Genomic DNA, 15558 nt, shown 5'->3' on the forward strand with positions numbered 1-15558 from the left:
CTTTTTCTGTAGCAGTGCACAGGCATTACTTGATTTTTCATAATGTACTTTGAAAATAACTACAAATACTTCAAGAAGTACTACAACCTACATGCTATCTCTTTACACAACACAGAGGAAAGCAGCATTCCTGAACTTTAATGAATTTTAAAAATAATTAAATTGCTGGATAGGTTAGATCAAGTATGAGGTTTGGGGAGGAGACAGATGAAAGGAGAGGTTTATTTTATTTTTTAACTGTGGCAATGCAATCCAAACTTGAACTATCATGTAGAAAACACTCCAGCAACTTTCAAGCACTGGGTGAAGACATTAAACATCTGGATTTTTTGGGGAAAAGAGGACATTTTTCAAGAAAAGGAAAAAAACCCACATTTGCCTTAGGTCATGGAAACACTCATCCAGAGTCTCATGAAAGTAGCTCTTGCAACAGATTCTGCATAGGTTGAAAGGACTCACAGTACTCCTTTGTGCAAGACTAGAAACTGACAACAAAAGACAGCTGCTACAGTTCTTCCAACTGATTTGAGAAACAAAAAGAGATTTTGTTTTCTGCAATGTAGCAGTTTTTATCTAAAAAGTAAACAAAAACCTGTTCACTTTCCTGATAACAGACCCATCCCACAGACACTATCAGAAAGTCCTTACCCCAGAAAACAGCCTTCACAGACAGGAGAGGAAAAACTCATAATCCCAGGGGAGAAGCAAGAAAGGAACAAAGAAAGGCTAGTTTAACCCAAGAGAAGTGAAAATGTTAACAAAAGCTATGAAAGCAACCACAGAAGGGGCTGCCAGACCAGTTCTGACTGGTGATGCAATATCACAGGAAAGGTAGGACAGATTTAGGAAACATTTAATGACCGTGTTAGTCAATAAAAAAAAAAGAACAAAACCTCCCAATGCATCCAGTGCATACATTAACATGCTCATTTTCCCCTTCTCAGACTGAGGATCATCTCTGGTCCAAGACAGCAGCAGTTCTGTCTGGGCTCTACAGGTGCCAACATCTCTCAAGCTCAAGTAGCATTTGCACAGCTCAGAAAAGCAATGCCACAAAACACACACAGCATCAAGCAGGCAGAAACACACACCAGTATACACCCAGCAGTTATTGCTCACATAAATTGTCAACTCTTTCAACTAGTTTCACTGGATTATAGATAATTTTAAAAACTTCTCAGTATTTGAAGCTGTAAGAAGCAAAAGGTAATTGCCTAGATGTGAATTTTCCTCAAACACAAGGAATATTAAAAGAATTTACACAAAAAAGGCATTAAGGAAATAAAAAATAATCTGATTTAACAAAAAGACTTATTAAAAAAAAATATTTTATTAACAGCATAATTTATAAAGTCAAAACCAGGCTGGAGATGAGCTTAACCACTGCTCAAATGGGGGAAAAAAAATCAGCTGCTATGGAACAAGAAAGTATTAAGAGTGTGAAATTTCCATTGTTACTACATGCCTATTGTGGTAGTTTTTTAACAAGTAAACCTGCAAAGTGAACAGAAAAGCCTAGTCCTGATCCTAAAAAAATTAAATACATGAGCCAGGTGCTCATGCAGAAACCAGAACTGGATCAGAAAGGGAGAAAGAGAATGACTATAAAAAGGAAACATTTTAAAAAGTTTAAAATTATAGCTTAAACTTACAAAAACTTAAAAACAACCCAATCCTAAATCCATTTTAAGCTCACCTTCATTCTGGATTCTGATAGAGCCAAGAGCTCTCCAAAGTCAGGCCAACTTGAGAACAAAAGGTTGAAAGGAAGCTCATTTCCTGCAACTCTCAGACTATAGGGGATACCAAGAACAATTTGATTGGATCATCCCAACACGTATAGTGCCATAAAAATCCTGTATCCAGGACATGCATCCAGTCTGCTCCACAGGAAACAACACAATGGGAGGATGCAAGGAACATTTGCTTCCTTGTGATTTTACATGGAGCAATCCTGACAGGAAGCCACCCTCAGCAGCTCATGGCCAGTATGTTCAGCTACAACAAAGGGGGAGGGGGACATGGCACCCTCCAGAGGGATCTTCTCCTAACACAGCAAATGTTTAAGAAGTAACTAACCTAGAGAGGTAAAAGCTGAGGGAAATAACACAAGTTTTGAGGATAATTCTTGATTATAAACCCGTTGTCTCAAAAAAAAAAAAAAAAACAAAAACCTAAAAAACAAACTAAAAACAAAAAAAAAATACAACACCCAAAAAAAAAAAAAAAAAGGAAAAGGAAAAAAAAGACCCCAAAGCTCTTTAAACCCAAAGCCAAACACTTACAAAGGTATTACTTTGCAAATATTAATATTTGTTTTGAACAGTATGCAACAGTTTATATATAGACTTTAAACAAGGCCTTGTAGAAAAAAATATTTCCAATATGCCCTCGACTTCCAGGCAAACAAAATGTATAAGTGTGTAAAGACTCGTGATGAAATTCATCCTCTTGTTCATTCAATCCTTACCTTCCACCAAGAGTCAGATTAAACATCAGTAGGAATAGAATAATAAAACTGCAATAAATTAGATCAGGTGGGGATCCAGCTAAGCCAAATCTTTTGAACAAACTATTTAACTAACATACCATTTTTTTTTTAAATACCACAGGATTGCCCACATGCACGTACACCTTACATGAGCATCAAGATGAGAGGAGGAGACTGGGGTGATGCTCAGAGTGATGGTGTTTGTCTTCCCAGGTCACCACTTGGTGATGTGCCAGCAGTGATGTAGCCTGGCTTTCCTGGAGATAGCTGAACATCCATCTGCCTACCCATGGGAAGTAATTCCTTGTTCTGCTTTGCTGGCATGCACAGCTTCAGCTGTGCTCTCTACACTGCCTTTATCTCAACTGGGGAGTTTTCTCTCACTTTTACCATTCCAAATCTCTCCTCACCCCACCAGGGAAGAGTGAGAGTGCAGCTGCCTGGGGCTGCACTGCTGTATGGGGTTGAACCACAACAATGTCCCAGATGGATGCTGTGTTCCAAAGGCAGACCAGGTCAGGCTAACAGTGACCCATACAGAACACTATGCATAGCACTCAAGAGCTCTCTGGCACTTGTAGTCACTGACTGCCAAGGCTTGCCAACTGATCCTAGCTTCCCTTTCCCACACACCAATTAATTCTAAACACAACAAGCCTGGTTTTCCACAACTTTATATGCATTTTCTGCCCCCAGATTTAAACTGGCTACACACTTTACTCATGACAATTTTATGACCTCTTCCAGGTCATTAATGGAATGTTACATAATGTGGTCGAGTAGTAATGGCAGCAAAACCCCTACAGCAAGATATACACTGGATGGTCATTCTGCATTTGGTATTATAAAGAAATTTATTAACAAGCCAGTTTTTAAACTCACTTCATGAGAGCCATTTTCATTTCCATCACTGACATTTCTTTAGCACCAAACAAAACACCTCAGAGATTCATTTCATCCACATACTGGCACTTCAACGACCACATCCACCCTCTGATTTTAAACAGGACTAAACTCTGCATGGATCTGCTTAAACTTCATAACATTCAAAATTACCTGAATGTATTATTAGGGCCATTTTAAGTCATCTAAACCACTAACTCTCAATGGATGGAGACTTCTGTTCAGTGTTCCCCATCTAATAGGAATAAGGAAATAAAACTAACATAACAATGCTTATCCCTTGTATCCCAGTACCTACCGAAAGGAAAAAACACTACCAGAGAACGTGATGAAAGAAAAAGGAAATGAGAAAATAAAGCTAAAAATATACCTGGTGAAAGCAGATTACAGCATTCAGTAAGCCTGCAGCAAGGTTCTTTTCTTCAAATCAGTCAGTTTTAAGGCCTCATGTAACCTTCATACTAGACCTTGAAGTCAGAATCCAGTTATGGAGGAAGTATTTTTAAAATAAAGGTATTTCACCTGATAAATAAAGGTCTACAACTGGAGACAAGAAAATCAGGGGTAGATCAGTAAAGCTTTCTTCTGACACACTTTCTTCAAATAGAACAACTTGTGTGTATCTTTAAGCCAGCAGAGCATTAGTAAGGTTGTATTTAACAGAAAAAGTTCACATACTGGTTAAGAGTTAAACAGAGTAAAATAGAAATGTTTCTCCTTGCTAAGCTACTGCTTTGAACATACATAGGTACATTGTTCTCAGTGAGTATTGCCACTCAAATCATCTGACAAAAGTAGGTGACAGCTCTCTTTACAGTACTGCATCACCAGCTGCAGCAGCTGAGGAGCCTGTGCAGCACAGATAGGGCAGCTGTGCTAACCTCACCAGCCAGCCCCCAAAAAAGCTGCAACCCCTGGGCTGTGTGTACTGAACCAGCTCAGCTCTGCAGCCCTGGGCCCCCTGCACAAAGATGAGGAGAATGTTGGCTCGCTCACTGCAGGAAACAGGAGGAAATGAGCAGAGTGCCTTGACAAAGCACAGCGTGACACAACAACGTGTCACTCCACCTGCTCCTCCTGCACACACTGCAGAGCTTCTGGTCAGGAGCACAAATAAACATGTGGCAGGGAAAAAAAAGCAACTCAAGTTTAGAAAGAAACAGGTGATTGGCAAAAACACTAGGAATCCCAACACCTGGCTTTGTTGTGCTACCACCCCCAGTGTGGCACAATCCTTGGAGCAGCTGGCAGGAGGAAGCCACAGAGGCCATCCACAGTTCACCTTCCAGTGATGACACCTAATACACCCAAGCTGGAAAAAAGATCCTGTAGGTAAGCCCACATGCAAATCACAGATTTGTTCATTTATTCTCACATTAGGTCAGCTCTAAGTGGTACTGCAGCTATTATGCAGCAGCTGCTGCTCGAGCTGTGCATTATCATCTGAAAGCTGCAGCAGTAAAAGGAGAGATAAGAAAAGCAGGGAACTATGACAACTGAGAGGAAAGGAAGGGGTGAGGGGAGAAGAGATGATTACAAATGTTCTGGAAATCTCTGTGAAGCATACTGTTGCCCAAATGTAGCACTGCACAGCACAAAGGAGAGCTAAAAGAAAAAAGAATCAGTTCTGTTTCAAAAATTAAGAATAAGGTAAAAGGAAAGGTTTGAAAATAAGAGACCTGCAGTAATTGTTTCTGTAACATTTGGTAACACTTCACAGGAGAAACATCAGTGGTAAAGAATAAATAAAACTTAAGAGGTGGTCTGGAACAAATTTTGCTGCTCATATAAGCCTGTTATTCAAAAGTAAAAACCTAACTACTAAAAACACATCACCTAGAAAGCTTCAACTGCTGCAACTGGCAATACTTTTAATACATAATATGTTATCTACAAAAACAAGCAGAACCAGCTGTAAAAATGTATATGGAAGTTTGTAGTGTCTGTGTGCACATCTGTGAGTGCATGCATCCAGATACATATTTAAAACAAATCCAAAGAGAACAAAGGTTAAAAAAACCGGTTTAGAATCCTAAAACTTTCCAGCTCCAAAAATTTTTGCCCAAACCAGACACATCAAAGCACTACAGATCCTACAGAGCATTAATTTCAAATACCAAACAACATTTTACCTAAGAAAGTGCTTCAAAGTAAACTTCTAAACATTGCCAAAACTAAACATACACAACATATTTTTCATCAACACAAGCAAAAATATAATTTAAAAAATAAATACAAAGAAATGCTACGTTTCCTTTTGGAGATGAAGTGTACAATTTCTTAAGCTTTCCAAATCTGTTTTTAGAATGTAACACTGCAAGTTAGCATCCTCAAATGAATTCTTTTGTAAGCAGTCATAAAATTTAGTATTTTTGAGCATAAACACCTAGCAAGACGTAATTTAGCAAGCAGAAATAGAAAGATTAGCACTGCCTACACTTGTGTAAGTAAGAAAGCATAAGAACAAGCCTGTTCCAAATTTCTACCTGCACAGCAAAACAAAAACAAAACTACATTTATCATACCTTCATGCCAAAACACTTTAAATTGCTTTGTAAGTTTTGGTTTAGAGATGATATCAAAGTGATAACCTCAGCTGACACAGAGAAAGACATTCAGTAGCACACAATATTAATACACAATTGAGTACCAAGCCCACATTCCTGGAACTACAGGCAAAAATAAAAGCTGTTGGAATTAAATTACCAAAGAAAATTTGACTGGGACACTGAAGTTGAGCTGCCTAAGTTCTTGCCAGTGGAACAGGTTACACCTACATGCTTGGCTGAAACACAGCAATTGCATAAGCACCTTCTAGTGCCAATGAAGAGAGGCACCTCAACAGGAAAACTGGCCAGAAACATACCCTGAGAAAGATTCAGTTCAGCAAAACACACCTCTCCTCCTGATACACACAGACAACTATGTAAGCTACTCTCTTAAAATGAATCAGGAAACACAGCTGTGGAAATCCAGGCCAAAATGCAAAGGGAATACTGTGTCCAAGTAAGAAGACACACAGCATTGAGAAAAAGAAAAAAAACAAGTATACATTTGGAAAGAAATACAGACAGCTCTGCTATCAAGCAGAGTAAGCAGCCAGTGACAAAAATGGCAAAACTTAATTTTCTCTAGTAACTGCACAAGCAGACACTCCCAGTACATTTTAGAAACAATAACGTGGTTAAATAGTCATTTTCTTGGGGAAAAAAATCACAGGAGCAAGGTAAAGGATTTTCCCAAATGAAATAGACTGTAGAGAAGGAAAGCAGCTTCTAGATCTCACTGCTCTTCCCTCAGCCCTACCCATCACAAGAACAAAGCTAACATCCACTCCAGGACTGTGATGCTGATTCTGAGAGTAGACACATCTATTTCATTAAACCAGTGCCTTCTTGTATGAATAGCTCATTAAAGATCAATGTCCCAGGAAAAATCCTGAGAAGTCAGTTTTTAGGGCTGCTTACAAGACAGATGCTGGTAATCTGTTTGAGTAAAGTCTGTCAATAACTTGCAATTACAAAAAACAGAAGATCTGGCAGATTTTGGCGTTCCAAATCCATGTGATGTCTGTAACACAATGAACTGGGCACCATCCCAAGCCTACAATTCCTCTTTGACATGAACAACTGTGAGTAGCTGGTCCCTTGAGTGGCCACACTGTTTTTAAATCATAGCATTAGATTATTATTTTGGGAAGCTACTCCTTCATTCCACAGCTTCTGCTACTTCAGACTGTCTTTTTAACAACCCTATTCAACGCTGACATGATGGAGCAGCATGAAGAACATAAGCCTTCCTGAGCTTCTAAGTACTAGATGACAAGTAGGTGTCCCACCCTCTCCTCCATAATCCATAGATGTAAGTCAAACTTTCAAGTAAGGTTACTGCAATTTCTTCCTGACTTTTTTTTCCTCAGTAATAAATTAAAAAGAAACAAGTTATGAAAAAGCTGTAACGAAAAAACAACCTAAAAAAAGGCACGAACTCCTGACCAACACTTTATGCTAATTAAAAGTATCAGAAGCACTGAAAAGGAAAAATTACCTGAAATAGATCAGTCAGAGTAGAAATCAAAATGACATGAGAGCAACAATGACAGTGGTTAAGGCTACCAAAACAGGATGCCCAAAGGGCTTGGCCAGGGTCTGGAAGTAGTTACTGAACATAAGCACTCAGAATGAAATAATCTCTTTCCCAATGGCTGAACTGAGTAGTGACACAAATATTTTAAGGTTCAGATCAAACCAGTTTCTAAGAAAGAGGAAGTTGATATATTCAGGAAACTTTCAACTAGGTTTCAAATGTTACAAAGGGAGAGTCTGCTTCTGGCATACTTGAATTGTAGATTTGTTTTCTAAAATAAAAAACAAGTACACATCAGCTAAACTGTGAACATCTCCATACTCTTACCTAAAAACATAGGAAAGATGGCTTGCTACAACTGATTTCAGATGCCTTCTGTCTAGATGTATGTTCTGCCAACATTTCTCAACTAATTTCTGAAGTATCAGCTTAGTTTCAAAAGCCATGCTGTGTGGAGAGATAAAGAAAGGCCTATATAATGAAGCAAAAAGCTTAATTTATATAATGAAAATCTTCAATAAAAACTAGGAAAACCTGCTTTCAAAATAGGGATTGTTACCTGCAATCCAAATCTCCATTTGCAAAACAAATGGGAGATCTCCATGAAGTCCAAGTACCACAGGCACACAGTAGGATTGCTGAGACAGACCTGTTTCAGAACAGCAGTGATCAGAGACACAGGCATGCCCAGAGCATGTCAGGGAGCAAGAGCTGGGTGAAAGGAGGCATCTTATTGCAAAAGATTTTTTACTACATGAGGTTATCATCTCCCTCCTAAAATAGCCTGCTGGCTGCTTTACTACACTACCACGTGCTCCAACCACAACTTAAATGCCATCACATGCTCACATTTCATCTGGAACAAATGTGTGCAGCCAAGTGATCAGATGATGCACAGATTCAGCATCAATGGAGAATGAACTACAGAGCACCAGCCAGAAGCACAGACCCACTGACCTCAAGCACACTTATTTCCCCCACTGCTTATCAGCTTGGAAGTCTCATTTTGCTGTGTGCACCTATACTTTTAAAAATAAACGTATTGACAAAAGAAACAGAAAAACCATTGTAGCATTAAATACATACTAGTAGCCAAAGAAGAAAGACAGGGGGAATTGATATTCTGAAAACAGTCAGAATTTGACTAAGTGTGGTTAACTAAGTGGAAAAAAAAAGTGGGAGAGGGGAATAAAGATAACAAAGAAATTCAAGAATTGCAGAAAAAAAAAAAGAAAACAGAAATGCTGCACCCTTCCGGTAAGAAGGGATTTAATCAGAAATCTCAATTGCTTCCTTAATACACTGTGGAAAGTGCCAAAAAATAAGAATAAAGGCTTACTCTATTTTCATACAGCATGTTGAAACTTTGAATTAATTTAGAATCACAAAATGGAAAAAAAAGTAATTCTCAAGTAGTTAGCAGAAATGAACAAGCCCCAAAACCAACACTTAAGGTTTCAACTAAATTCATTTCAATACTTCCCTTTCAAAAAATTGGCTGAAGAGCACAAAGCTGCACACAAATCCCTGAGCTACAGCTCCCCCCAGGAACACCCTTTTCAAACCATAGTTTACCATTATTACTCCAGCCAGTACAAATACTCTCAAAAGGGGCTAGGGCTGGATCTCCCCCTCTCTCACAGGTACCTGCAACACTGTGATCCAGCATCCCCCACCATTTATTAACACTCACTTTGAAAGAGCAGGCACAGGACTTTATCTGGGAAACAGGGACAAGCCTCACCCCACCTGCTGCAGGGACCAAGCCCTCCTGCCCTGGCAGGGCTGGGGGAGCTGCCTGGACAGCCCTGGGGCCAGTGTCTTTGGCCAAGGAAGGCAGAACACTGAAGCCAATTTAATGCAACAGCCTGTAAGTTGGCACCCAGCATCTGCCAGGCCAGAAGACAAGTCATCTCTGAAGGACCAGGCAGACATATCAGGGCAGACATGCATCCATGTCTAGGAAAACCATTCCTGCTCAGGATTTGCAGGAGTAAAATCTCCCTGACTTTCTCTCACACCTCCTTATACTCTTTTCACTCAAGGGTCCATTAAAACAAGCACAGAAAACTAATCCAGCAAGTGGAAAACTTGTTGCAAATTTAATGAGTTAAACCAATCCAGTATCAGATAAGATCAGCACCTGAGTCAATGCATGGGAGAGAAATATCCTATCTGCCAGGGAAAAACAAACAAAAACCAAACAAACAAACCAGAAAAATCCACCAGAAAAAAAATGCCCCTGAACACTTCAGCTACAGTCCAGCCACAGCCAATCATTCAGCATCATTCTGTAGTAAGTTTCTGTAAGAAATTCAAACATTTATGGGTATATCTATAAAAATTTCCACATTCCAAACTAATAAAATGCTCTCTAACAGGTTACAAGCAGCCACAAAAATTCAATCCACACCAATTCTGCTTATTCATAGTAATGTCCAGGAATTCAATCGAAGAGAAATAAAGATAGTTTCTTGAAGGAAGATATTTATTGCAAAAATTTGATAGTTCTGATGCATCAGGTTATATGTTACATGATGGGCTTGGGTAGCCAAGCTGACAAGGACAGCTAGAGGTGATACTGTGAGCAGTCAGGCTCAACTGTTTATCATAATTCCTTCTTAACAATCCCATCTCCACAGTCCAGGGTTCTTCCAGCCTCGTCACCTCCCCACTGCCAATGCCTTAATTTTAATGCCCTTTCCAAAACATGGTGTGAGCTCTTCTGCTGCTCCTGGACAGCAAGAATTTCTAGCAGAGGGCCATGCACTCCTCTAGGCAGCAGGCAGGGATGCTATCTGTGGAACCAGGAGAAACACTCAAGAAAAATCAGTGACAGCCTATGCAGGCCAAAACCTGCATCTCAGATTTGCCAATAGGGAATAACAGAGAAAAGCAAATATAACATAGCAATACTCCACAAAAGTTTTTGCCAACAGTTTGTCTCAGGGACTATCTGCATCTAAAGGTCTTAAATGGATTTTTTACATTTCCTTATTCACTTCATAAAAGATGCAATTTCAACTTCTACAGAAATCATTTGCACAGCTTAGTTGCAGGGTGAAGAATCATTTCCTTTCATTTGTTATGACCTTGCCAATTGTTTGGCTTTTTCTGAGTAACCCTTAGCTCCTGTGCAAAATAGAAAGAGAAAAATAGAAAACAACTTTTCTACTTTCTCCATGCTGCCTGTTACCAAGATCCCATTGACCTCACATACTCATCTCTTCTGTTGACAGAAGAGTCAATTTATCTGCACCTCACACAGACTCAATTCTAGCATTTTCTTGTAACAAGTTCTGTTAAGTTTTGAAATGGCAGACTATTCCATTTCCTTTAAATATAGGATTTCTACCAGGCACTGCTGTAAATATAATTAATCTCAATGCTAAAATTCACAGAATAGTGAGTGACCAAGCACAGCATCATTGTAATTTGCAGTACTCCATGACATATGCCAGTAAAAGAACTCAGACATTAAATTGAAATTTTAGCAACATAATACTTGGCACAGCCTCAGCTCCAGAGGAATGGGAGGCAGTCAACATGAGCCAAGTCTTTAAAGATCAAGGAAGGAAAGAAGGAAAGAGATCCAGAGATCTACAGGCCAGTAAAGCAAATTCTTAAGCCTGGTAAATTGATAAAAGATGTAATTAAAAAAAAAAAAAAAAAAAAAAAAAAAAAAAAAAAAAAAAAAAAAACCAAAAAAAAAAACCAAACCCAAAAAATACTAAACCAAAACCACAGAATTGGTGAGGTTTGCACAAATAGGGAAATAGAAAAGAATTAACATTGTCTTGGTAGAAGGAAGAAGCCTTTCCAAAATGCTTCTATGCATCTTAAAGCAATAAGTCAAATATAAGGTAGTTCAGTTAATACATCACATCTACATATCCTTTGAAAAAAACAACACAACAAGGGTTAGTTTTATTTTCAAACATTAAAGCAGGGAGTGAAATCCAGTGCCAACAACTGCAAAATCTACCCCAAGGCAAAAAAATAGAAAAAAAAAAAAATTCCATCATTATACCTGTGCAGAATTGAGTTCTCAATTAACTATTTACACCAACAGGTAAAAGATGACAGTGAGGTAACAATCTCAGGTCATTAACCAGCTAAGTCATGAAGTCAAAGAAAAACAATACTGGAAAATTAAACAAGGCAGCAAACAGACTTTTTTTACTATTTCCACAGTTTTGCATGTGGCCTAAATACATCTGTGGTCCACTGTGATACTACAAAACAAGAAAGGATACAGAGATGTCAACTGTTTAAACCAACTGAACTAATTGTATTCACATGAGGAAAAAGTAAACTGAATGTGTTCATCTTGGAAAGAGATGGGATGTAGTGCAGCACCCTAATGCCATATGAACTCACACATGGCATGAAGAACATCTCTGACACAAAAACAAAGGCACCCACTGACACCAGCTGCAGCAGCTGAACAAACAAAAGGAAATTATTATGAAATGCATAATTTAGACATGGAATTTAGCGCCATAGGATGCTGTGAAGGTAAACAGAGCTCAAAATAGCTTTAGAAAGCTATTTAAATAAGCCATAGGAAGAGTTCCACTGAGCTGTTAAATATATAGGGATACATCTCTGACTTCACAAGAAGCTCCTCAGCTATGGACTGTCAGAAGCTGGAAAGATTTAACAGCAGGTATCATGCTCTATTTTTACCAGCTCATCTGGGGTTTTTAACTTTTCTTCCAAGCAACTACTACAGAACCACATCTCACAAGATAAGGTAAGCTAGTCTTTGATCTGAACTTGCATAGTTAACCTTAGGTCACTGAAGACAGTAAGATCACTTCTAAATTTTTAATGTCCAAAACCAAATTAGGTAAAAAGTTTTTTTGCTAGTGTAATTACTACCAAAAAAATCCTCTGTAAAACATTGCTTGAGTAACAGTAATCAGAATTTATTTCCCAAATTCTTAAAACCATACATCAAATTTTGTTTCACAATTATTACAGGATTTAAAAGTTGAGCTAAGCAATTAAATTGTCATATTGGAAGATACAGAAATATTATGACAGGAGTTACCTCTGAGAAGACAGAGAACACTGTACCTAGCTGAGTCTAACTGCACCCTGTTACTCCAGTGCTGACTCCATGCCTGCCACAAGTGTGCCCCTCACACCTCTCCAGTGTGGGATCTGGCCCCAGATCACAGAATCTGTGAGGGTGAGTCACAGAAAGTAGCAGGGCTGTGGCTGAGACTGGACTACTGGGATTATCCAATTTCACACTAGCAGTCCATAGCCACAGCAAAAGATGTACAGCAAACCTTGTTCACCACTAAGAGAGGTAAGCACAGTAATGCTAATACCACTAAATGCACCACCTAGACATTGACATAACTCTGCACCACTTCAAAATTAGCTAGCAATTATATCTGGGCTTAAATGATAGCAAGGAGATTAGCAAGAAGAAACAGCTCCACATATTGCTACACCAATATGTTAAAGTTATGGCAGAGAAGTAGCATTTTGTTATAAAAATTTCATGTGATACGTTAACATGTGGGAGTTTTCTCCCCACTTAATCTTTGCTATTTAAATACCACAAAAAAGTCAGCCTTAGTCTAGAAGAACAAGTTATAGATTATTATACTGACCCATCTTCACAGCTGATACTGTGGAGTTGGACTTGATACTAATGGGACTGCTGTGGGAGGCTCATAATTTTCTAATATGCAAAGGAAAGTTTGCTGAGTTAATGATGAGGCTTCAATTACAACTGAAACCCCTACAGGGAAGCATTTAAAAATGAAGCTATGATTTACATAATACTTTCAGATAAAAGAATACCAATCAAACCACATGGATCTACAGCATCCTCAGAAGCACAATTCACCACTGTAAAGGCATAAATGGCTGTAACACTGGCATTTAGCACAAGTCTCAGGAAAAGCCAAACTAAAAGCACATAAAAATCCTTTTTAAATTAGTATTTCCATTCCACTCCCCAAAAATCCCATGTAGAATTCCTGCTGAGATCACTAATGTGACTAAGATCTGTCTCAAGACATCAACCTTTTAGCTGTGACACCAAAGCAGAGATCCAGTTATATCCAGAGTCATGCAGCACTGGAAATGTAACTTGTACAAGACATGCAGACTGCAACTTTTATTAACACAGAATATTATTTATTAACACAGAACATGCCAATGCAATGAAGTAGAAAAGCAAAAGGTAATTTATTAAAAACAGTAACCAGGGCAGTGATCACAAAGATCCAGCCTCAGAGGAGCACACTCAGAGGTGTGCTGTGTGTGGCAAAAGGGACCATCACATCCTGTGTGGATAATGAAATACAACATGCCATTATAGAAACAGGTTAAAACATTAAGCAAATATTTGAACTGAATGCTCCAAAAGCATTTAGAAATGCAAACACATGGCTACAACAAAGTGCAATTGCTTAATAATCTTTGGCAAATTTGTCTCAAAACGTTACTGCTACTCAAGATGGTGCTGCCAGTATCTTATCTTTATGGATAACATCAAAGTGACTTGTGTTCCAAAAAAACAAACAAAAAAGATTCACCTTGATGGGTAAGAAACTTTCAAATACACTGCAAGAAACAATGCAAAGCAAACAAAGCACAAGTTAGGACACTATTGAAGTTTTTCAGCAGATCACAACTCCTAGTGAACAATATCAAGAGAACACTCATTTAACCCTCCAATTAGTAACAGTAGTTCTGGAAATAAATATACAGTTTTTAAAAAATCTGACACAAAGTAACTATTAAAAAGAACTTCTCATTTGTTAGGAACTGATTGAATATGCTTGTTCAGTACTACCAATCTGCCAAGCAGAATTTATTTTGCCCAAGCCTTTGCCAGGCTTCTGGAAGAGCCTGCCTTATTTTGCACTGATTGGACTGTTGCTCAATGCAACACACCTGATAAAACAATGCACATACTGTACAGGTACAGTACATGCTCCTCATATTTGTGCCCTGCAACGTAATTAGTTTTAGTGTACCCCAGCAATAAATCCACCTATGAAGACTGTGCTCAAAGCTTGCAGCAATAGTTTCCACACAACCTTTTGCAAGCAATTCCTTTCAGATATATATTCAAACCATAATCCCAAACTTCCTGTCACCGTTTAAGATGGAGTTCAGCCACAATGCAATATCAGGATTGTACCAAAGCAATTCAAGTTCTGCTTCATGGCAATTCACCAGCCTAAACTCCATGATTCCAGCGCTTTCTGAACAATTTAATTTCCAAGTACTAGAAGCCACTGGGTCTTCCAGAGATAGTCTTATCTCCTTCCCAGTGCCACCCTGCAACTCCAACTAATGGCTAAAGTATTCTGTCAAAAGCTCCTCAAGCCATGAGAGCAGGTGAGCAGCCTGTGCTCTCCCCAAGTTGCTTGAGAGCAAGTTCTCTGAATGTCAAACAAGCCACAGCTCATTGCCTGTGAGGAGGCTGCATCTGCTTGCATAAATTCCCTCAGAGAGGCTTTTTAAAAGGCAGGGAAACAAAGAGGAGAGAGTTTCATGCTGTGATTTCACATCCTTCATTAACTCACAAGAAGGGCATCCAAGGCTTCCTCTTCTAGACTACAAAGCCTCCCTATTCTACAGAAGAAAAAGAAATGTACAAAGATGAAAACGTTGTCTTAATATTAAAATCAGGATTATTTCAAACAAACCTCAGTAAATCTCACTTCAAGCATCATCACAGTTACCTGAGGATAGAGACTGCCATGAAAATATAATTATTTCCCTGGGGTCATTTATCTAGTGAAACTATTAGTATTCAGTAGGTAGTGATGACAGTCCTTGGTGAGACCTGCCTTAACTACTACCAAGAACAGACTGAACTTGAGAGCAATTACAGGCTGCAATTAGATAGAATTCAATCCAGCTTCAGCACTTGCAGTAGTGAAGTAAAACAATCAAGACCCTATTTGAAGGGCTGAGCATTACAGTACATCCCCCCAACAGTCAAAGTCTCTTAAGAGGCAGGAATAGAGGTCTGACAAGCTTTACCTCCAAAAGAAAGCAACTGCCCAAATAAAATAATGTAAAACAAAAGCTACATC

At 38.7% G+C, this 15558-nt stretch overlaps 1 protein-coding gene across 6 annotated transcripts in view; it reads right to left on the minus strand.

Moving 5' to 3' along the window:
- Window positions 1–15558, minus strand: part of ARHGEF7 (Rho guanine nucleotide exchange factor 7) — a 112879-nt gene that overhangs the window by 68802 nt on the left and 28519 nt on the right. Inside the window, exon 1 of one of the 6 annotated variants that reach the window (XM_079323555.1) lies at window positions 1697–1757. The exons of the other annotated variants lie outside the window; for them this stretch is intronic. Within the exon in view, the coding sequence (XP_079179681.1) occupies window positions 1697–1702 (6 nt within the window). The 5' untranslated portion in view covers window positions 1703–1757. Of the gene's footprint in view, window positions 1–1696; window positions 1758–15558 lie in introns of those variants that run through there. 6 annotated transcript variants of the gene reach the window in all.

Source organism: Erithacus rubecula (genome assembly GCF_903797595.1).
Source record: "Erithacus rubecula genome assembly, chromosome: 1".
In the NCBI taxonomy this organism is placed as follows: domain Eukaryota; kingdom Metazoa; phylum Chordata; class Aves; order Passeriformes; family Muscicapidae; genus Erithacus; species Erithacus rubecula.